Here is a 25089-nt window from a genome sequence, read left to right as displayed (position 1 = left end):
GTAAGGTCTACCTGTTGTATTCGGCGCAAGTGATAAATACAATTTGATTTGTTGAGCTGGATGATCTAATGAAGAGGCTCGGTCAGTCCTTACACAGGGCGATGAGCCTGGCTGTAATCCCAGGGAGACTGGCCAGTGTGTAATGGCAGTAATAAGGCTGGGCCAAGGTCAACAGAGCTGGAATAATAAAGCCAGTGTGTAATTACGGAGGGGCCGAGACAGAGACCTCAGATCTGAGGTCGGTTTCGCAGGCCATTATTCTATATTAATCGCTGCTCTTCACAGTACCAGATTGGCTCTTGATTAGCTAGCTATTCAGACACTATCGTTTGGCATCTCAATTATTACATTGCCAACATGTTACAATCGTAATGAACACCTTGGGACCACAGACTGTATTTGTGGAATGCAACAAGTGTGTATTTGTGTGTGCACTGTGTCTAGGAGTGTTTCTAAGAGTTATTCGTCTTGAAGTGTGGCCGAAACTGTATTTCTTCTGATGAAAGAGTCTTTGAATTGCCCATTATTTGTCAATTCTAACAATGGCTCTTGCAAAAAAAGAATGTTGAGAATGGATAGAACTTCAAAGTGTTCAGAAGTGAATGAGTCATTGTGGAAGTGTGAGGAGCGCAGAACACATAAAGAATAGCCCTGGCTGTCTGAATGACTCCTGCCCCTAGTGAGGAACGCGTCATTTGAAAGGTCAAGTGTCTAATGATGTCTTCTATGGTGGAAGATGCGACAAAGTTAGCTACTGTATCGGGTTCTGGTCTATAATCTCAAACTGAACAAAAAAAACACCCTTTCACTCATATGCAGCCTTTAGTGTTTGTTTCGATTTTAACTCTGCTCATGTCGGGCGGGCATGCAGCTTGAGAGGAGGCATTTTTTTGGGATGCTACAGCACTGTGCTCCTGACCTTACCCCGGGGCTGTACCAGCACCAGGTTCAGGCCTTGCAGGTTTGCTCATCACAGGTGGGTATATACAGTGCTTCAGAAAGTATTCACACCTCTTGACTTTTTCCACATTTAGTTGTGTTACAAAGTGGGATTTAATTGTCAATGATCTACAAAAAATACTCTAATGTCAAAGTGGAAGAATTATATATATTTTATATACAGTGCATTCGAAAGTATTCAGATCCGTTGACGTTTTCTACATTTCTTTACGTTACAGCCTTATTCTAAAATGGATTCAATTGTTTTTCCCCTCATCAATCTACACACAATACCCCATAATGACAAAAAAATAAATCCCCCTCTATCCTTGCTAGTCTCCCAATCCCTGCCACTGAAAAACATATCCACAGCATGATGCTGCCACCACCATGCTTCACCGTAGGGATGGTGCCAGGTTTCCTCCAGATGTGACACTTGGCATTCAGGCCAAAGAATTCAATCTTGGTTTCAAAAACACAGAGAATCTTGTTTCTTTAGGTGCCTTTTGGCAAACTCCAAGTGGGCTGTCATGTACCTTTTACTGAGGAGTGGCTCTACGATAAAGGCCTGATTGGTGGAGTGCTGCAGTGATGGTTGTCCTTCTGGAAGGTTCTCCCATCTCCACAGATGAACTCTGAAGCTCTGTCAGAGTGACGATTTGGTTCTTGGTCACCTCCCTGACCAAAGCCCTTCTCCACCGATTGCTCAGTTTGGCCGGGCGGCCAGCTCTAGGAAGAGTCTTGGTGGTTCCAAACTTCTTCCATTTATGAATGATGGATGCCATTTAGGGACCTTCAATGCTGCAGAAATCTTTTGGTACCCTTCCCGAGATCTGTGCCTTGACACAATCCTGTTTCGGAGCTCTACGGACAATTCTTTCGACCTCATGACTTGGACTTTGCTCAGACATGCACTGTCAACTGTGGGACCTTATATAGACAGTTGTGTGCCTTTCCAAATCATGTCCAATCAACTGAATTTACCACAGGTGAACTCCAATCAAGTTGTACAAACATCTCAAGGGTGATCAATGGAAACAAGATGCACCTGAGCTCAATTTCGAGTCTCATAGCAAAGGGTCTGAATATTTATGTAAATAAGGTATCTGTTTTTTATTTTTAATACATTTGCAAACATTTCTGAAAACCTGCTTTCGTTTTGTCATAATGGGATATTGTGTGTAGATTGATGAGAGAAAAAAAACGTTTATCCATTTTAGCTGTAACGTAAAAAATGTGGAAAAAGTAAAGGGGTCTGAATACTTTCGGAATGCACTGTACATATATATATATACAGTGCATATAGATATATAGGTGCTCTTCTTTGCAAGGCATTGGAAAACCTCCCTGGTCTTTGTGGTTGAATCTGCACTTGAAAAATCACTACTCGACTGAGGGACCTTACAGATAATTGTATGTGTGGGGTGTAGAGATGGGGTAATCATTCATAAATTATGTTAACCACTGTTATTGCACACAGAGTGAGGCCATGCAACTTGTTATGTGACTTGTTAAGCACATTTTTACTCCTGAACATATTTTGGGTTACCATAACAAAGGGGTTGAATACTTACTTATTGACTCAAGTAATTTCAGCATTTCATTTTTAATTAATTTCTAAAACGTTCAAAATACTAAATTCCAGTTTGACATTATCGGGTATTGTGTGTAGATCAGTGAAATACAATTTCAATTTTGTCAATTTTAAATTCAGGCTGTAAAACAACAAATTGGGAAAAAGTCAAGGGGTGAGAATACTTTCTCAAAGCAAGAAGTGAGTGAACCATACTGGGAAGGACAGAGGTCTTCCAATAAGTGGATTTTATGTTAATTTTGTGTGACTTTCTTTAGATGTCATAGGATTTAGACCCACTGTCAACGGAGGCAAGGTAATCATGGAAAGCCAGGCCTGCTTTAATTCATCCACACAGACACACAGCCAGCACAAGTGTGTGTGTGTAAAGAATAGACATCCTCTGAATGGTCTCAACGGTGTGTTCCACATACAGCACACGTGTTATAGAAAAAGACCAGATGTTTTAAATACAACGTGACTGATTTATTCCTGCACTTCAGGATGATACTACTGCATTGTATTTTGAAATATGTAGCATGTCACATCTCCAGATATAATTAAGTGTTTTCCTTTTGAAACATAGATATTACTAATCATGGCAATGGCCTTGCGTACAGTATGTATGGAAAGACAATGTATTTTGAAGGGCCTTATCAAACTACACTGTTTATTCCGAGTGCTTTGATATTCTGTAGCTGGCTTCATTCAGATGGTTCCTTTGATCAGCAGAGTGTGTGGATGATCAGGTATCTCTTTCTACTCTTGAAGAAGCTCGCGTTCATGTGTGCTTTCCCCCCGTACGTTTCTCAAATGTACCATGTCACCTGCTGCCAGCATTACCCGCCCGCAGCCAAACAGGAGAGTTCATTCCCCATCAGTGGCTAGCACCACGCTTAATATGCTCAAGAGGGAAAATAAATGTGTGAGATGCATGTGTGTGTATGAGAGAACGTGTGTGTGTGTGTTTTGCTTGTGTTAAGAGATCACTGATAGACACACACGTACTATGTATATTCTATGTGGCAGAGGGGGTGCAAACAGCCTTTTGTCTGTGTGTGTGTGTGCGCCTGCTGTCACGCTGGTATAAATGATTCGGGTGAGACACAGGAATGCGTAATATGGGTTTTTTATTGACATAAATTACGGCGTGCCATGTAAAGGCATGGGGACGAAGACCAAACAAACACGTAACAAAACACAGGGTTGAAACCCAAAACAAAAGGAGCGAGGGCCTCGAATAACACACATGTACAATGATTAACACACGGGACGAGACCCGTAATCATCTGCGCAATCCACAATGGTACGAAAGCCAAAACACACAGCGCAACGACACCGGCCTCGAGGACAATCACAGGAACACCGTGCGGGTTGATCAGGACCAGATGCAGCTGCCGAAGTTGCGGCGCCTTTGGACGGACCAGTGGGGCGACGGACCGGTTGTGGTGATGTTGGATGACCCAGTTGCAGCTGCCGAAGTTGTGGCGGAGCCGGACGGACCAGTCACAGCGTCATCGGACGGGCCATTCCCTCTGTCTCCCTTAATGGTCCATTATTCTGTCACGCTGGTTTAATGGGATCAGGAGACAGACGCAGGAATGCGTAATAGGGATTTTTATTGACCCAAATTACAGCGTGCCATGTAAAGGCACGGGGACGAAGACCAAGCAAACACGTAACAAAACACAGGGTAGAAAGCCAAACAAAAGGAGCGAGGAGTACCTCGAATAAATAACACAAGCACACAATGATACCACACGGGACGAGACCCGTAATCATCTGCGCAATACACGCTGCACGAGGGGTACTCACACGACCAACAGAGTTGTAACAATAATGGACAGCCCAATGGAAACCAAAGGGCACACTTATACAACTAATAATCAGTGGGAATAGGGGACAGGTGTGCGCAATTAAAGTTCCAGAGGGATCTGTGACACGTGTGTGCAGAAAGTGTGTGTACAGTGCTTGTGCACTTGCATATCTCAGAGCAGGACAAAGGCAGCGGTGCAGTGACAGCGTCTAATCTGAGCGTATTTGATTGGCCTAGCATGGGCTGTAAGAAATAAGCCGCAGCGTTTGACTGGTTAAAAGGGATGTTCCTAACTAAGAGTCTTGTTGGCCCTGACATAACTGGGACGTAGTTCTCTTTGTCAATGCTAATAATCAATTCACATGCTGGGAAAAGTTGACAGCACTCCCCCACTGACTGTGTTTGGCGCCAGCCTCCAACACAAGCGTCACATTCCCATGCATTAATACATAACCCAATCAGTTACCAATCCCAGAGGAAGCATCACACACAGATACTGAGCCCTAATATATACAAAGGAGTAAACATTACATGTAAAACAATGTCATTGGATCTGTTTTATCTTCCTGCAGTCCCTTTTCTCTGTTAAGGGGTTTAATGGTTTGATTGTTTGATGCTAATGACAGTTAATACACCCAGGATTCTGTCTGAAAGACTTCATCTGATGAAAGAAGGGTACGTCTTGCCACTTATACAGTACAGGACTTGGTGCACGTGAAGGGAAGCTTAGTGTGTGTGTGCATTGCATGTCTGTGTTCATGTGTGTATTTGTGTGTGGTTGTGTCCAATGTATGTGTGTATTGCGTATGGAATAGTCATCCCCTTGAGGGCGAAATGAGGCAGCCTGGGTGGCAGCATCATTTCTCATCACAGATTAAGCATTAATAACGGGAGACCTGGGGATGAGTTCAATCTTTTTATCCTGGCTAGTGCACCCCTTCACACCGCTGAGGGGATAGTCACAGAACACTGACTACACAGGTCTATAAACCCTCACCCTCACAGAGTTGAACAGGGGCCCACAGAACCACACAAACAACAGACAACTCTCTCTCTCTCTCTCTCTCCCCGTGTCTCTGTGTGTGTCTCTCTCTCTGTGTCTCTGTGTGTCTCTCTCGCTCTGTGTCTCTCTCTCTCTCTCTCTCTCTCTGTGTGTGTCTCTCTCTCTCTCTCTCTGTGTCTCTGTGTGTCTCTCTCTCTCTTTCTGTCTCTCTCTCTCTTTCTCTCTCTCAATCTATCTTTCCCTCCCTCTCTTTCTGTGGTGCTCACTGCTGGAACATTGCTGCTCAGTGACTTGTCATTTCCATTTCATCCCCCCTCTCTTTATAATAGGTTGCTAATCAATACAGTAACAGGTACAGGGATTCTTCCCTCACTGCAGGAGCCAGGAGCACAGAGGCATGAAGTGTGAACACCTCCCTCCCTCCCTCCCTCCCTCCCTCCCTCCCTCCCTCCCTCCCTCCCTCCCTCCCTCCCTCCCTCCCTCCCTCCCTCCCTCCCTCCTCTCCACTATCCCCCTCTCCTATCTATTCATTCTCCCTTCCCCACCACCTCACTTCCCATCCTCTACATTCTCTCCTATCTATTCATTCTCCCTTCCCCACCACCTCACTTCCCATCCTCTACATTCTCTCCTATCTTTTCATTCTCCCTTCCCCACCACCTCACTTCCCATCCTCTACATTCTCTCCTATCTATTCATTCTCCCTTCCCCACCACCTCACTTCCCATCCTCTACATTCTCTCCTATCTATTCATTCTCCCTTCCCCACCACCTCACTTCCCATCCTCTACATTCTCTCCTATCTATTCATTCTCCCTTCCCCACCACCTCACTTCCCATCCTCTACATCCTCTCCTATCTATTCATTATCCCTTCCCCACCACCTCACTTCCCATCCTCTACATCCTCTCCTATCTATTCATTCTCCCTTCCCCACCACCTCACTCCCCATCCTCTCCTATCTATTCATTCTCCCTTCCCCACCACCTCACTCCCCATCCTCTCCTATCTATTCATTCTCCCTTCCCCACCACCTCACTCCCCATCCTCTCCTATCTATTCATTCTCCCTTCCCCACCACCTCACTCCCCATCCTCTCCTATCTATTCATTCTCCCTTCCCCACCACCTCACTCCCCATCCTCTCCATCCTCTCCTATCTGGATCCTATCAACTGATCACATCAAGGCAGTGTAAATAGAGAAATCAGTCTAACATATTGCATTGTATCTCTGACCATGTCAGATACAATTCCTTCGTGAATAAAGCTTGTATTGTTAGTTGAAGAGAAATCCAAATGTTTTGTTATGTGGAGGCCATGTTTAGTTAACATACACAAACAATTGTCCAGAGGGCCATGGTTAAAACATGTTTTCATGGTAGAGTGGAGACGACATTGTTTGGCTAGATGTCTAGTCTGTGTGGGGACAAAACTGTCTGCTGGAAGAACTGCAGTGCTGTTTTCAAGGTTAGAACTCTTTAAATGTTTCTTTCAGAGGGTTTTCCCCTTTGTTAAATGCACTGAACATGCTTTCTTAAGTAGGGTGAGTCAACCAAGTTCAGAGTCCTTAGCCTTAAACATTTATGCAGTTGGTTTAAGGATGGAATTGCTAAGTTGTGTCTCAAGACTCAATTCTAATTCATATTCCAGAACTGATCAAGATGGAGCAAGCCAAGGGATTGAAGAGGGCAGACGAACGCCCCGTCATTGCAATGTCATTCATAATGAAGACGTCTCGGTGTCGTTCCTTTGTGAGGCCAGCCTAGATGACTTTCATCTTTGAGGAGTTTGAGGTGAAACAATAAAGAGTGCATCAGGATAAATGAGTTCTGAAGGCGTGAAGGAGCTAGGCTCTCTGTTCTGTTCTATCTCACTGTGCTTGTGACTGCCTGTGCTCTCCATTTCCCTGTAACTGCGTTGATTATTTTCCTCAGTTAGGCGTTTCAGGTGTGTAAGCCCAGGGGTTGACAGAGTTGTGTTTTTCATTTATACATGTATGAACCTAAGCTGCCTTGAGCCATGCAATGTGAAACATGGGCCATTCCCGGGTGCTCAACAGTGCACCTGAGGTATTGATTGTCTCCCTTTGCAGCACTTACCCAGGTTCAACTTAGTCTCCAACTAAGAGTGCTTAATTATCTTAAATGACTTCACTAAGACAGAAGAGAGTCATGCAGGAATGAGCCGCATTAGGAAGAAACGAGTTGAAACACCTCAGCATGTGGATGTCTCTCTCAAAAGTAATGTTATAATTACAAAGTTATAAACTACTGTAAAAACGTACCTCTACACTACATTTAGTGAGCTAATTCTTTTTAGAATAAAACATCTGACTATTAAGCCAAGGATGGATACAGCACATATCACATACAGTATGTAGTAAAACTAAACATATGTGTTGATGAAAGTAAATAACATACTATGAACATGTCCTTACCGTCCACACAAGAGGGTTTGTTGCGTGTCGTCCCGGCCACTTTCCCCGGTAGACAGGAGCACTTGACCGTCTGGGAGCGCTCCTCGATACGGTTCTTATTACAGCACCGGTGGGCTGCGATCACCTCACACGTACCTCCTTCTGAGGACACACAGGCAGAGGGACAGACTGGTTAGCCTACCACAGGGGAGCTGAGGAGGTTGATTGTGTCATGTATACTCCCTCTCTGACCTCTAGGTCACCAGACTGGTGATTATTATGCACATTTAGCACCACTGTCACGCGCACCAGCGCTTATTGTCACTCACCTGGACTCCATCACCTCCTTGATTACCTGCCCTATTTATGTCACTCCCTTTGGTTCCCTCCCCAGGCGATATTGTTTCTGTATCTGTTTCATGTCGCTGCGCTGTTCGTGTTTCTTGTTTTGTTTATGTTGGTTTATTTATTAAATGTATTCACTCCCTGAACTTGCTTCGCGACTCTCAGCGTACATGGTTACAGATTGGATAATTACCGTGGAGCATACAGTATACTAGAACGTCAAGAGTAGGATTCATGTTGGATTATGAATTGGTATATGCGGAGGGTAGAAAATGGTATGCTAGAAATAAAATAAATCCCTGCTGTGAATAACATTTTTTAATACATTATCTACAGCGGACTATAAAAAAATACATTGAACTAAATAAGACCACTGTGCTTCTTTTAATATGCTTCTACTGTATGGTTACAAATATTATCTTCAAAAATGATGAGGTTAAAAACATTTATGTTGTTTTTAACCACCTGAACTTAAATCATGAGTTCATATCATCATATACTGCATTCAAATGTTAAAACTCATGCTGAAAAAAAGAAATTAAAATCACATCATTATAAATGTAAGGCACACAACATGCAATTACTATGTTATCCTTTTCACCACAGCATGCATTGCAAATTGCCCCTAGAGGCATTTAGATGATTCTAATTTGACTCTCAGAGTGTTCCTCATTCCATACAAATCACTCCCTGATGATGAGGAAATTATGCTCTGCTCTCACATTAATGTGGCTGTCTTTGCATCCCTGAGATCATGCTTATGATATTCATATGTTCCAGTAGGTGAGAAATCCTCCTGGGGTTCTGGGGGGGAAGGCCTGGGGAGACTGAGCAATTACGCTCCTCTAAGTCTCATTATGACTACACACATCAGTTCTTAACCAGGCCGACTGGGCTAAACCAGCCTCCATTCACTCCACTCACAATGGCTCTCCTGCAGGTTGATATCATTCACAACAACTGCAGCACAATGGACCTTGTTCTGACAAAAGACAGTGTCAGAAAAATTCAGAGAGAGAAGAGGAGAAACCCGCCAATGCCACTGGTGGGTCCAAGTAACAATAGGGATCGCCCTGGGGAGTGAGGGGCTGATGGGGTCTAGGGACGTCCCTCCTTGTCTAAAGAGAGAGAGAGGACGGCAGAGGGATAGGGGGATGGAGACAGAGGGAGAGGGCAGGGGCCTGACAGAGCCGTGACCGGGTCGGTGAGTAATGACAGAGACACTGGGAGTGCCCCTTTCACACAATTATAAAGTGGCTGGCTAATGCAGCCAGAGGAGACGCAGGAGAGGGGCCCTAAATCACCGTGTGGCCCTCTCCTCATGCCCCGGGAAAAACTCTTTATCTTCCTGCGACAGCCATCGCCACAGACACCACCGTCCAACTGTTAAACTGGAGCTCATCCGAGGACACAGAGGAGAGGAGAGAAGGATAATTGGAGAAAGAGTAGTGGTAAACAGGAGCCAAACAACACTTCCTCTGTTGTAGCAGTGTGTTTTTCTTTATGGTGGCGTTGCATTTTAAACATGGTGGTAAAATTATATTTTTTTATTGAAGGCAGGCTCTGTAAATGTCTGAAGTGGCTGGATTCTGAAAAAAAGATCTGAGCTGAGCTCTCACTGGGATGGACAGGTTTGGTAACACTTTCCTGCTCACATGTTCATCAAGGGCTGCCATGCCCAGACCACAGGCAGTGGGGACTGGGATTAAAAGGAGAACATTTGCAGTCATGTTGGCCGCCGCTGTCCTGCAGTATTAATGTCACTCTCCACAAGCTTAGGTGTTGATATATCGGGCCATGAGGCAGAACACAAACCATAGAAGTGAGGAAGTAATCCCTTGAGTGCGCTATATTTAAACCGCAAAACCCACTATATGCTGGACTAGTTGAATATTTTACTGGTAGTTTCCTGCCTGGAGACATGCTTTCAAGTCTGTGGTAGATGCAGAACTCACAAAATGTCCACTTTCAAGTCATGTCTACCTAGAGAATATCTATCTAACCCCCTGGCCTTTTATCGGTTGGTCTAAAACCACAATGATTCCATCAGACTCCTTAAAGCTGAAAATGCATGCCATGAGGAATCAGCTGTCCATAACAAATATAAAGCCCTCTGATGACCATGTATGAACAGCATTTCAAAGGATATTCAAAGACTATGGTATCTTCCAAACTCTTTATCTGACCCCCATATGGGATACTTGATCAAAACATAGCACTTGTGTGTTTGTGTGGTTGTGTGTATGAGTTTATCTGCATGCATGCTTGCGTGTGTGTGTGTGTGTGTGTGTGTGTGTGTGTGTGTGTGTGTGTGTGTGTGTGTGTGTGTGTGTGTGTGTGTGTGTGATTTGTGTGTTATTTAGTTCCAGACCCTGGGGTCAGGTAAGCAGCTCTTTGTCCAGCCATCAGCCAGGTGGACATTAGAGCAGTTTACTCAGTACCATCTGTGCAGACAGAGGATGAGAGCCGTACAATGGGACTGCTCTGACACCATGGGGCCAGAGGAGAGAGATACTAAGAGGACAAATGGCCACTTGGATAGTACATTATGCTGTCCACATAAACCTAAGCTAATTTGGACAATGTCAGCACGGGGCAAATACTTGTCTATTACCCTGTTTGTGTGTACATGCATGCCTGTGTGTGCACCTGGCCTATGTGTGTGTGTGCGTATTTGTCTCACTGTGTATGTGAATGTAAACAAGGAGAACTGTACATATACACTGAGTAGACAAAACATGAAGAACACCTGCTCTTTCCATGACATAGACTGACCAGGTGAATCCAGGTGAAAGCTATGATCCCTTATTGATGTCACTTGTTAAAGGTGCACTATGCAGAAATTGCTACGACATTTCTTTGTTGCTAAAATTCTAATAGTTAACCTAATTTTAGTTTATGTGACAAAACAAGCAAGGATAGTGTAGAGAATCATTGTTCTATCTAAACCGCTGTGAAATATCTTTTCCATAATGAAAAATATTGTATTTTCAGCTGTTCGAAGCTGGTGTACAAAAAACGAAAGTAAAAGATGAAATAACGTGAAGCATAAAAATATTGCACATACAGTAGAACTGATATACTGCTTCATAGACTTGCTTTCAATGAGAATGACAGACTTATAACACACTTTTCTATGTGAATTTGGTCGGGTCGCCCAAAAAGTTATATATTTCAGCTTTAAATTCACTTGAATCATGTAGATGAAGGGGAGGTGACAGGTTAAAGAAGGATTTTTAAGCCTTGAGACAATTGAGACATGGATTGTGTATGTATGCCATTCAGAGGGTGAATGGGCAAGGCAAAATATTTAAGTGAACGAGGATGGTAGTAGGTGCCAGGCACACCGGTTTGTGTCAAGAACTACAACACTGCTGGGTTTTTCACGCTCAACAATTTCCCGTGTGTATCAAGAATGGTCCACCACCCAAAGGACATCCAGACAACTTGACACAACTGTGAGAATTATTGGCGTAAACATGGGCCAGCATCCCTGTGGAACGCTTTCGACACCTTGTAGAGTCCATACTCTGATGAATTGAGGCTGTTCTGAGAACAAAAGGGGGTGCAACTCAATATTAAGAGGTGTTCTTAATGTTTTATACACTCAGTGTACCTGTGTGTGTGTGTTTGATGGATGGACCGTTTACAGGCTGTCACACCAGCTAAAAGGGTTAATCCAAACAGGTAAAATGGAGTAGGTGGTTCTGCTCTCTACCCTTAGGGTGGATGAGGTGAAGGGCATCGACGAGAGCATCGATTGGTCATTTTTCTCCTCGGAGCCCACAGTGACTTCAGTCATTAGACAACGCGATTAAGTGATTATGTTTAAGGAAATCGATGCTTCATTGTTTTCATCTTAGCCCAACGGCCAATTAAAACCCAACTAATGAGAGAGCGCTTCAATATGAAGAGATAGAAGAGATGAGAAATGGAAGCTTACAGGTCAGAGCCATTATTCACAATAATGAATTAACCCCTCACCATTTAAAAGCACAAAGAAACAAGTTTGAAAGCTATAGTACGGTAGGATTGGAAAGTCTTTGCGCTCATGTACTGTATATTGTGCACTCCCACACATACACTCCAGTATGGCTCTCCAATGACAACATCAGGCAAAGGGAACATTTGCAAGAGAGTAAAGGAGCCTTGTGTTTTAGACAGGGAGGTTTCCGGCTACTCACTCCCCTCTCACTAAATCTGTCCAGTTCCGACAACGAGACAATAGCAGTGTTTGTGTCTATGTCAGTACAGAGATAACTGCCTCTAATCTATGCAGAGTAGGCCTCTCTCACTCTCACTCTCACTCCAAGAGAGGCCATTAAGCCGGTATGTATTGCTGAAACAACAAACTCCACAAATTGAGAAGTTCAGTCTAAATCACTCAGTGACGACCTCTCAACCCACAACATCTTAATCACAATGCACTCAAGAGAAGATGTGTTCTTTCCATTTTCTTTCATGTTTCAGGGGGCCTTTTGTTTTGGCTTCCTTCATTCTACCTCTTCTCTGTGTGGGGTTTTAATCACTAACTGGCAGCACAAAGTTGAGTTAAAATGGGCAGAAAGACTCAATCTCAGGAGTGTGGTTATAATGATTTTAAGTAGATAAGGGGAAAACACCCCAAATAAAGAACTAAACATCATTTGTGCCTTTCATTTATGGAACTAAGTGGGAGCTGTGTTCATTTGCAGTTTGTTTGAAGGTGGAAAATCAAATTGAGTTTTTCATCCCATCACCCTTAGAGCTTATCGACTATGAACCTTAAAACAATATTTTCTTAATCTGTTTTCTGTTAAAAACATATCTATTAAAGTACCACCAGTGTTCCATTATCTACAGCATTGAAGTGGATTGTTTTCAGTCACACTGAAATATGGTGGAGTAAGGCCATGCATTATGGAACAGACCCTTCTTTTCAGACAATGTATTTACGCTTGAATGGCACACATACTGTAGGTGCAGTACATTCATTGTGAAGTGCTTTGATTGCTAACAAATAAGTCTGACATCAAAACAGTCCTATTCTGTTTGGCCGAGTCTGTCTTTAGCATCAGTTAGCTGGGTCTTTACCGGGTGGACTGGCAATCAGCTAGCATCAGAAATTAAGAAAGAAAATTGGAGATATTAATGACTCGTTGAGGAGGCAGAGGCATCAAAGTGGATGAGGCCCAGCTGTCCCTGTGCATGTATCTTTAATGGTGCTCCTCGTCATTATCAGCCAGGCACAGGGATTTAGCTCATTACTTAAACATCAAGGAGGAACTCCAGGAACCTTCCCCTGATTACTTAAGATAATGTTTAAATGCGCTACAAAGCAACATCATATGGACTCCAAATGAGATTAAATCTAGCCTCGCCAGAAAAACTGTTTTCGTGTCGTTCCCTCTGACTTCAATTAATGCTCTCCATATTTCATCTGCTCAAATGCACCCTCTGAGTCAGAACTGTGTGAAATTACACAGTCCCATGACTAGCACTGGAGGCTTTGGAGTTTTTCAGACCAAAGACCCCACGTCCATCCAGGCAATGCAAGTTTAAACAGGCAGCAGGGCTTCTGCGTGTGGATTGATGGAATCCCCCCAATGGGGTTGATATGAGCCGGCTCTGTATTTTGATGGTAGCCTTTGGTGCCCCCGCCTCGGCCCCAGTAGCTTGCGGGTTCACACACACCATGACTAAGTCATCTCCCAGGGAAGTGTGCTGCCTAGGTTGTCAAGGTTCATACCACCTCGCTGCCACTAACACTCTCTGACTCACACCTCCCGGTGAAGAAAAGGAATGTGTGAAGGAACAAAAGGAGGGAGTGTGTGTGTGTGTGTGTGTGTGTGTGTGTGTGTGTGTGTGTGTGTGTGTGTGTGTAAGTGCACGTGTTTGGGAGAGAGGGCATATTTCTGTAAAAGCATAAGGAATAGGCTACATCTTGGCTTGACACCCAGGTTCACACTCAAAATAATCCAAATCAACACCAGAGCGCCCCGAGCCCTGTGAGTGAATCATCCGCTAGGACTTGATCCCTAGCCAGACAGAGACGGCCCTGCTACAGCACTGTGTTCACAGGGCTGACGCCAGCCAACATGGTTAGATAACAAAGGCAACCCTGAGGCACGTTCAAGCCAATTGTCGCTAAATATATCTAAGTTCTCTGGACGGCACACAGCAAAATCAATGGTGTATATTTAACTTAAATGTACTCTATTTTCAGTGAACATACGTGTCCCACTGAACTGGTGTTAAAATAACACTTTAGTGTTCCCCATTCAACTCTTAAAGTGTTCAAATTAACTTGATTGTGGTGTTTGCATAGCTCTACTGTAGAGTGATACGCAACATCTACGGTGTAATATTTAACACTTGATTTAGAGTAAGCTGGCCTCACTTTGCTTTGTGCTGCCGCTGTTACACTTTGTTATTTGTTAGTGACAGAGACATGATTATTTAATTTGTTCCTTTTAGAGGCCTGTGGCTTTCATCAAATGATTACCTAGGTGAGTGATATAATTCAAATTAAACTCTGTGACAATACAATTGATACAGTGCCTTCAGAAATTATTCACATCCCCTGACTTATTCCACGTTGAATTCAAAAATGATTTAAAAAAAAATTCACACCCATCTACACACCCCATAATAACAAAGTGAAAACATGTTTTAAAAATTGTCTGCCAATTGAGTGAAAATGAAATACAGAAATATCTAATTTACATAGGCGTTCACACCCCTGAGTCAATACATGTTCGAATCACCTTTGGCAGTGATTATAGCTGTGAGTATTTCTGGGTATGTCCCTAAGAGCTTTGCACACCTGGATTGTACAATATTTGCACATTATTATTTTTTACATTCTTCAAGCTCTGTCAAGTTGGATCATTGCTAGACAGCCATTTTCAAGTCTTGCCATAGATTTTCAAAACGATTTAAGTAAAAACTTTAACTAGGCCAGTTAGGAACATTCCACAATGTCTTGGTAAGAAACTCCACTGTATATTTGGCATTGTGATTTAGGTTATTTTCCTGCTGAAAGGTGAATTTGTCTCCCAGTGTGTCACGTCCTGACCAGTAAAAGGGGTTATTTGTTATTGTAGTTTGGTCAGGGCGTGGCAGGGGGTGTTTGTTTTGTGTGTTTCGGGGTTTTTGATTTATGTTCTATATTTTCTATTTCTATGTTTATTGTAGTTTTCTATTTCTATGTTGTGTTTTTCAATGACCTCCAATTAGAGGCAGCTGGTTGTCGTTGTGTCTAATTGGAGGCCATTTTTAAGTGTGTTCGTTTTTCACTTGTGTTTGTGGGTGGTTGTTTCCAGTATAGTCTGTGCACCTTATTGGACTGTTTTTGTCGTTTTGTTTTGTTTTGTTTAAGTGTTTTTCCTTCAATAAATAAGAAGAGGAGCACTTTACCCGCTGCATGTTGGTCCACTCCTTACGACGACCGTTACACAGTGTCTGTTGGAAAGCAGACTGAACCAGGTTTAACTCTGGGATTTTGCCTGTGCTTAGCTCTATTCTGTTTCTTTTTATCCTAAAAAACTCCCTTGTCCTTGCTGATGACAATCATACCCATAAAATGATGCAGTCACCACCATGCTTGAAAATATGAAGAGTGGTACTCAGTGATATTTTGTGTTGGATTTTCCCCAAACATACCACTTTGTATTCAGGACATAAAGTACATTTATTTGCCAATTGTGTTGCTGTTTTACTTTATTGCCTTAACAGGATGCATGTTTTGGAATATTTTTTTTCTGTACAGGCTTTCTTCTTTTTACTCTGTTATTTAGGTTCGTATTGTGGAGTAACTACAATGTTGTTGATCCATCCTCAGCTTTCTTCTATCACAGCCATTCAACTTTGGAAATGTTTTAAAGTCACCATTGGCCTCATGGTAAAATCTCTGAGCGTTTTCCTTCCTCTCTGACAAGTGAGTTAGGAAGGACGTCTGTTTCTTTGTAGTGACTGGGTGTATTGATACACCATCCAAAGTGTAATTCATATCTTCACCATGCTCAAAGGGATATTCAATGTCTGCTTTTTTTTTACCCATCTACCAATAGGTGCCCTTCTTTGTGAGGCATTGGAAAGCCTCCCTGGTCATTGTGGTTGAATCTGTGTTTGAAATTCACTGCTCGATTGAAGGACCTTACAATTGTCTGTGCGTGTTGGGTACAGAGATGAGGTAGTCATTCAAAAAACATGTTACACACTATTATTCCACAAAGAGTACGTCCACGCAACTTATTATGTGACTTGTTAAGCACATTTTTACTCTTATTTAGGCTTGTGTGCCATAACAAAGGGTTTGAATACTTATTGACTCAAGACAGTTCAGCTTTTCATTTTTTATAAATTTAAAAAAACATAATTTCACTTTGACATGTGTAGGTCAGTGACACAAACTCTCAATGTAATATTTTTTTTTATTCAGGCTGTAACACAACAAAGTGTGGGAAACGTCAAGGGGTGTGAATACGTTCTGAAGGCACTGTATAGCATAGGGCCTTACTTTGATAGCCTAGTTTTACCCTAAGAATGGTGTTAGGAAACTCCTGGTTTACAGGCTGCATCATGCCTGCAAGTGACATTATGCTGGCTTGAAAAGTGATGTGTAATTCCTATTGGAATCCAACCAAAGTTAGGATAACCAACAATTGGAATTTTTATTCACCCGCAACCTGCATTAAGAATGACTGTCAGAGTTATTATAAAAAAGTTTACCTAAATGATTTAAACTGGAACAACCATTTCATTAACGGGTGCAATACATCTAACTAACTGATTGTATTAGTTTAGAAAAATGTATGTTATTCATCTTTGTGTTGCATAAGATTCATTAATCAATCAATGTACATGCGAAGCCACAAATATTAAAAACAATCCTAAAAAATATACTTGCATTATAGCATGCTGGGAAATATGATAATGATGGGTGTGGTTTTGATGGGACTCTTTAACTCTCCAAAGTGTAAAACAATAACACTTGGGGTTATTTTATACCACTGAGTGTTAATTTCACTCTTACAGAGTGAATGTAACTCCTTAATCAACACCAGAAATGTTACACTGAAAAATCAACACTGGCTAATTTGCTGTGCAGCCAACTTGGTTGTTTTCAAGATCTCAGAGGAAGCCCAGAAAATGTATGTATTGTGTACAGTGTCGACTAAGTTCATTTAATGTTAAATCATCTATGCTGAATTTAGATTGAAGACTGTTGAGTTTGACCATCGGCATACCTTTGCTGGTCACATGTAGGTGAGTTTACCCCTGGTCGTTTATCAGTGAACCATCTCCAGCCCAGATAAACAAGTGGACACTGTGGAGCACAGCAAAGTACATCCAGCTAGCAGTGCCTGCAGCTAACAGGCTGATGCTGACTGTGAGCTGAGAGAGGGGAACTCGACCGTGCTCCTGCTCAGAGCTCAGACAGACAGACGGGTAGAGAGAAACCACTGACCTAGTCACATGAATCAATTGTGTTTTTTACTCAACTAGTACAGCTTACCTACTAAGCTATCTACACACCCACTGAACTTTAAGCATCATCGCAGAGACACACTCTGACTCACATCTATCATCCTGGTAACCAGTTGCTGGAAAGAGAATGTGTATGTGTGTATCTTCAACTGAAACAATACCTTTAAATAATTGGTACCCTCTTCCTGGTGCATTCCATGCCCCACAGTACTAGTATGTGTTAGTATGTGATAAGTTCTAAAAACAAAATACTAAAACACAGTACTACTGGTAAACTGACAGTTATGATATCTCTAACTAGTCATTCTATTGAAGTGAATGGGAGGTGGGAGGTGTGTCTGCATGGCCTCAGCCCAGGTCGGTTCTTAATCACCTGTATGGAGTACCACACCAGGGCCATATTACTCAGATGCCCACATCTTTATGGTTATTAAAGTTAACAACTGCTGCGTGCCTCATTTACCCACACTCTATCAATACCAGTTCAGCACCATGAAATTACCCCGGTCCAGAGGGAGCACTGTGACAAACCTGATTAAGAAATGGTCTGTAATGCTCGGGTGTAAAATGCTCCATGTCCAGGAGTGAGTTGGCTGCAAAACGTTATTCTCAAGATCCAATAGGTGCTAGGGGTTGTTGATGTCCATAATAGCTTCTATGTCAATTCTAACTTTTATGTGTATTAGAAACGAATAGCAAGCTTCTGAAAACACACTTCACGGCAACTACAGTTGAAGTCGGAAGTTTACATACATCTTAGCCAAATACATTTAAACTCAGTTTTTAACAATTCCTGACATTTAATCCTAGTAAACATTCCCTGTCCTAGGTCAGTTAGGATCACCACTTTATTTTAGGAATGTGAAATGTCAGAATAATACTAGAGAGAATGATTTACTTCAGCTTTTATTTCTTTTATCACATTCCCAGTGGGTCAGAAGTTTACATACACTCAATTAGTATTGGGTAGCATTGCCTTTAAATTGCTTTACTTGGGTCATTGTGGGAAGCTTTCCACAAGCTTCCCACAATAAGTTGGGTGAATTTTGGCCCATTCCTCCTGACAGAGCTGGTGGAACTGAGTCAGGTTTGTTGGCCTCTTTGCACGCACACGCCTTTTCAGTTCTGCCCACAAATGTTCTATAGGATTGAGTTCAGCGCTTTGTGATGGCCACTCCAATACCTTGACCTTGACTTTTAAGCCATTTTGCCACAACTTTGGAAGTATGCTTAGAGTCATTGTCCATTTGGAAGACCCATTTGTGACCAAGATTTAACTTCCTGACTGATGTCTTGAGATGTTGCTTCAATGTATCCACATCATTTTCCATCCTCATGATGCCATCCATTTTGTGATGTGCACCAGTCCCTCCTGCAGCAAAGCACCCCCACAACATGATGCTGCCACCCCTGTGCTTCATGGTTGGGATGGTGTTCTTCGGCTTGCAAGCCTCCCTGTCACGTCCTGACCATATACTTAGGTTTTTTTGTATTATATTTGGTCAGGACGTGGCAGTTATGTTTGGTTATGGTATAGTGGGGTTGTGAGTGTTGGGGTAGGTTCTAGGTTAGGTATTTCTATGTGGAGTTTAGTGAGTGTATGTTTGTTTGGTTAATTGGGGTTGGGACTCTCAGTTGAAGGCAGGTGTTGTCTATCTGCCTTTGATTGAGAGTCCCATATAGTGGGGTGTGTTTGTTTAATTTTTGTGGGTAATTGTAATTTTGCACTGTGTTTCGTTTCACCTGTGAAACTGTCACCTTTCTCCTCTGCGTGTTTATTTTGTTTTGTCGTTTCCATCTAAAATAAATATGATGTGGAACAGTCAACCTGCTGCGTATTGGTCATCGAGTGATTTCGACATATCTTCCGATGAGGGAGAATACGAGGAACGTGACAGAATTACCCACCGACAACGGACCAAGCAGCAGAGGAAGGAGCAGCACAAGGAGAGGCACCAGGAGAAAGGCTATCTGGAGTCATGGACTTGGGAGGAAATCCTGGACGGGAAAGGACCATGGACTCAAGCTGGGGATTATCGCCGCCCACAGTGGGAGATCGAGGCGGCGAGAGCTGAGAGGCGCTGGTATGAGGAGAGGGAGCGCAACGGACACGGGAGGCAGCCCCACAATTTTTTTGGGGGGGGGCACACGGGGAGATTGGCGGAGTCAGGTGGTAGACCTAAGCCAACTCCCCGTGCTTACCGGAAGCAGCGTGGTACTGGTAAGACACCGTGTTATGCTGTGGAGCGCACGGTGTCCCCAGTGCACGTTCAAAGCCCGGTGCGCTACATACCAGCCCCCCGCAAGTGCCATGCGAGTGCAGGCATCGAGCCAGGGCGGATGGTGCCAGCTCAGCGCGTCTGGTCTCCAGTGCGCCTCCTCGGTCCAGGTTATCCTGCGCCGGCGTTGCGCACTGTGTCTCCAGAGCGCTGGGAGGGTCCAGTTCGCCCAATGCCTGCTCTCCGCCCGTGCCGGGCCAAAGTGGGCATTCAGCCTGGAGTGTGGGTAAAGAGTGTCCGTACCAGAACTCCAGTGCTCCCCCACAGCCCGGTTTATCCTGTGCCTCCTCCTCGGACCAGGCCTCCAGTGGGTCTCCCCATCCTGGTTCATCCTGTGCCACCTCCCAGGACCAGGCCTTCAGTGGGTCTCCCCATCCTGGTTCATCCTGTGCCACCTCCCAGGACCAGGCCTCCAGTGGGTCTCCCCATCCTGGTCCGTCCTGTGCCACCTCCTCGGACCAGGCCTCCAGTGGGTCTCCCCATCCTGGTTCATCCTGTGCCACCTCCCAGGACCAGGCCTTCAGTGGGTCTCCCCAGCCTGGTGAGTCCTGTGCCACCTCCCAGGACCAGGCCTTCAGTGGGTCTCCCCATCCTGGTTCATCCTGTGCCACCTCCCAGGACCAGGCCTCCAGTGGGTCTCCCCATCCTGGTCCATCCTGTGCCACCTCCTCGGACCAGGCCTCCAGTGGGTCTCCCCATCCTGGTTCATCCTGTGCCACCTCCCAGGACCAGGCCTCCAGTGGGTCTCCCCATCCTGGTCCGTCCTGTGCCACCTCCTCGGACCAGGCCTCCAGTGGGTCTCCCCATCCTGGTTCATCCTGTGCCACCTCCCAGGACCAGGCCTTCAGTGGGTCTCCCCAGCCTGGTGAGTCCTGTGCCTGTGCCCAGGGCCAGGCATCCATCATGTCTCCCCAGCCTGGTGAATCCTGGGTCAGGGCCGTCGGAGGATCCGACACCGGGGTGCGGCCCAGAGGATCCGACACCGGGGTGCGGACCAGAGTATCCGACAACCTCTTGCGACCCGGGACTGAGGGGAGCTGCCTGTGACCCAGAACCGGGTGAGTCTGGTCACAATTCTAAAATAAAGTTGATTAACTATGACTGTGATGATTCTGCCTACAACCCAGAACCGAAGGAGTCTGCTTACAGCCTGGGACCGACGGAGTCGGCCCACGAACCAGAACCAAAGAAGTCTGCCTACTGTCCTAAGCCCAACAGGTCTGTCTACGGTCTGTTGGACAGTAGGCCAGAACCGGAGCCACCTCCAATAGAGGTGGGTTGGGGAGGGGGGGTGTAGCACTGTGCCGTCGTTGACGGCAGCCACCCTCCCTTCCCTCCCTTTAGTTAGGAGGTTAATTGTGTGTTGTTTTTTTTTGTTTTGTTTTTTTCTGTTGGTTTTGTGCATTCAGTGTATGCACCTTTAGGGGGGGGTAATGTCACGTCCTGACCATATACTTAGGTTTTTTTGTATTATATTTGGTCAGGACGTGGCAGTTATGTTTGGTTATGGTATAGTGGGGTTGTGAGTGTTGGGGTAGGTTCTAGGTTAGGTATTTCTATGTGGAGTTTAGTGAGTGTATGTTTGTTTGGTTAATTGGGGTTGGGACTCTCAGTTGAAGGCAGGTGTTGTCTATCTGCCTTTGATTGAGAGTCCCATATAGTGGGGTGTGTTTGTTTAATTTTTGTGGGTAATTGTAATTTTGCACTGTGTTTCGTTTCACCTGTGAAACTGTCACCTTTCTCCTCTGCGTGTTTATTTTGTTTTGTCGTTTCCATCTAAAATAAATATGATGTGGAACAGTCAACCTGCTGCGTATTGGTCATCGAGTGATTTCGACATATCTTCCGATGAGGGAGAATACGAGGAACGTGACACTCCCCCTTTTTCCTCCAAACATAACGATGGTCATTATGGCCAAACAGTTCCATTTTTGTTTCATCAGACCAGAGGACATTTCTCCAAAAAGTATGATCTCTGTCCCCATGTGCAGTTGCAAACCGTAGTCTGGCTTTTTTATGGCGGTTTTGGTGCAGTGGCTTCTTCCCTGCTGAGCGCCCTTTCAGGTTATGTCGATATAGGACTCATTTTACTGTGGATATAGATACTTTTGTACCTGTTTCCTCCAGCATCTTCACAAGGTCCTTTGCTGTTGTTCTGGGATTGATTTGCACTTTTCACACCAAATTACGTTCATCTCTAGGAGACAGAAAGCATCTCCTTCCTGAGCGGTATGACGGCTGCATGGTCCCATGGTGTTAATACTTGCGTACTATTGTTTGTACACATGAACGTGGTACCTTCAGGCATTTGGAAATTGCTCCCAGGGATGAACCAGACTTGTGGAGTTCTACATTTTTTTTCCTACGGTCTTGGCTGATTTCTTTTGATTTTCCCATTGTCCAAGCTGTTTCAAGGCACATTCAACTTAGTGTGTGTAAACGTCTGAACCACTGCAATTGTGATACAGTGAATTATAAGTGAAATAATCTGTCTGTAAACAATTGTTGGAAAAATTACTTGTGTCATGCACAAAGTAGATGTCCTAACCGACTTGCCAAAACTATAGTTTGTTTACAAGAAATTTGTGAAGTGGTTGAAAAATGAGTTTTAATGACTCCAACCTAAGTGTATGTAAACTTCTGACTCCAACTGTATATGACTATGCCTGGACTATTAACGTTATCAGAACCTTCTCTAAAAAAAAGAATAAGAGAAAGTAAGTGATTGCTGTAAATATATGCAGGATGTAACCTAGTTCTGTGTTTTTAAGGTACAAGGACACACACACGTTACTCTGTTGGATATCATGTCACATAAGTGGCAGGCATTTTCTTATGTTGGGCTCTCGGACTTAAAAGTATATTTCTAAAATAAAAGAGGAAGGGAGGGCTCTTGTTCTTTCTCTTAGATATTCTCAGTGTACCATTTCCTTCACAGTATTGGCCCACATCTGACCTCAGTGAATTTCCATAATGTTGCAGGTCACTGAGTATTTTAAATGAGGACAGTATGGTGACCGAATCGTCCATTCAAAATCATGAAAACTACCTTTCTGAAAGCAATGATAGGACAGTCTTTGTGAAATGGTATTCCTTTGAAGAAAACAATTGGTTCTGGTGAGCCAGGAGAAATGGGCTGATCAGAGGACGAGGGATTAGGGTTGCAAAGGGAGGGTATATTCCTGGAAACTTTCGAAGTTTACCAGTAAACTACCAGCATTTTGGTATCATTCAAAGATTTTATGTATTGGCCCTTTTGGGTACTTCAGATTTGTACAGGCATCTGTAATTATCTCTGGGCCTCTGTGTGGTCTTATCACATGTAAAATATATGAAATAATTAAAACATTATACTAAATATAAACCATCAACTTAGTGAATACCATTGGTGTAGGGTTTGAGCATGAAATATCCTTTATATATTTTTTACACACTTTTATTTATTTTGCTGTGTCAGTATGTATTTGTTGTCAATGTTTTGGCATCAAACTGGTGGCAGATGTGTAAAGAAGTCAATAGTTGAAAGAGTTTCAGAGTCAATTGAAAGTAATACCATTGTTGATTAGATGCTTTTTGAATAAATATTCTGTTGAACCATATGGCCTATCTACAGTACTAGAAACTCATGGACAATATGGACACAGATATATTCAATTAATACTTTATATGAATCCTTATAGTTAGTCAAGTATTAATTACCAAAGTTACGATAGATTGCCATAGATTTTATGTTCATTATCAAAATTACTGAAGATTCCGGTAACTTTGGTTAACTGCTGGTAGCTTTGCAACCCTACAAGTGATATAGCACTGCTGGTTTGCTATAGAGAAATACACAGAACCTGGATCTCAGTAACTAAATGCAGTAACTAAAACAGCTAATGATAGATGACAAAAGCGTAATATCTGAGTTAGACATCTAACCAAGGTGAGGAACACTTCAGTCGGCCACTCAGACACACTACTGTACACGTGTTAATCAAAAAACACCTTTCTGTATAGGTGAGCCATACCAATGAATGCTTGATGTAGAAACATGGTGTGAGGTGGAGACATTCAGTGCTGGATCTCCCACCATGCAGTGGTCAGTCTGTGTCCTCTGTAAATGACCTGTTCCAGTCAATTCACTGTGCCCAGATTATATACAATGCATTAGCTAAAATGCATAATGCATCCCAAGCCACTTACCCGCTTCCAATTATAGATGCATGCTAAAATCCCAGTGTTACATATGGAAAAAGGCTCACTCACTGCAGCGTGAATAATCTGCCCACTTTCTATTAAGCCAGAACATCCGGGACTGGTATTCTTTTGCATAACAGGGCCTCATTTGCAATGGAAGTCAATCAGCTTCCCATCTCTGCCTGCCACATTTGCATGTTTGAATGTTTTCTTCAAGCATTAAATGCAGCTGGCTGTATTCCAGTGTCTGTCTGCTCCGCCTGACAAACGCCCTCCCAGGGTGCCCAGGCCAGAGCTGTGAAAAGGGACTCTGCTTTGTCATGCATTGTGTGTAATTGGTAGGGACAGTTACGCTTGTGAACCATTTGAGCCAAAATGGTCTGGTCTGGAAAGCGTGATTTTCGCGTTTCATAACACTGAGGCCACTGTGCTCTGTGGCTCCCACACTATACACCCACACTATAATATCTATTATAAGCATAGTTTGTTAAAAGATGACACAGTGGTCGTGCTGAATGACCAAAGACCAATACCGAGTTCAAGGCTGTTTTCTCTACTCATGTTGAATGTCGCTCCTTGATACAGTATTTAAAAAATATATATATTTCACCTTTATTTAACCAGGTAGGCTAGTTGAGTACAAGTTCTCATTTACAACTGTGACCTGGCCAAGATAAAGCAAAGCAGTGCGACACAAGCAACAACACAGAGTTACATATGGAATAAACAAACATACAATCAATACCACAATAGACAAAATCTATATACAGTGTGTGCAAATGAGGTAGGATAAGGGAGAAAAGGCAATAAATAGGCCATAGTGGTGAAATAATTACAATATAGCAATTAAACACTGGAGTGAAAGATGTGCAGAAGGAGCTAAATAAATAAAATAAATAACAGTATGGGGATGAGGTAGTTGGATGGGCTATTTACAGATGGGCTATGTCCAGGTGCAGTCATCTGCGTAGAGGTGGATCAGAGAATCACCAGCAGTAAGAGCGACATCATTGATGTATACAGAGAAAAGAGTCAGCCCGAGAATTTAACCCTGTGACACCCCAT

General features: G+C 43.5%; 1 protein-coding gene across 2 annotated transcripts in view; it reads right to left on the bottom strand.

Moving 5' to 3' along the window:
- The window catches only part of LOC106565835 (chemokine-like protein TAFA-1), a 248193-nt gene that overhangs the window by 21993 nt on the left and 201111 nt on the right, over positions 1-25089 (bottom strand). For both annotated transcript variants that reach the window (XM_045691776.2, XM_014133405.3), the window contains exon 3: positions 7769-7909. In XM_045691776.2, the coding sequence (XP_045547732.1) occupies positions 7769-7909 (141 nt within the window). The remainder of the gene's footprint in view (positions 1-7768; positions 7910-25089) is intronic.

The sequence above is a fragment of the Salmo salar genome, chromosome 12, assembly GCF_965601325.2.
Source record: "Salmo salar chromosome 12, fSalSal1, whole genome shotgun sequence".
In the NCBI taxonomy this organism is placed as follows: domain Eukaryota; kingdom Metazoa; phylum Chordata; class Actinopteri; order Salmoniformes; family Salmonidae; genus Salmo; species Salmo salar.
This window is presented reverse-complemented; position numbering and strand designations above follow the sequence as displayed.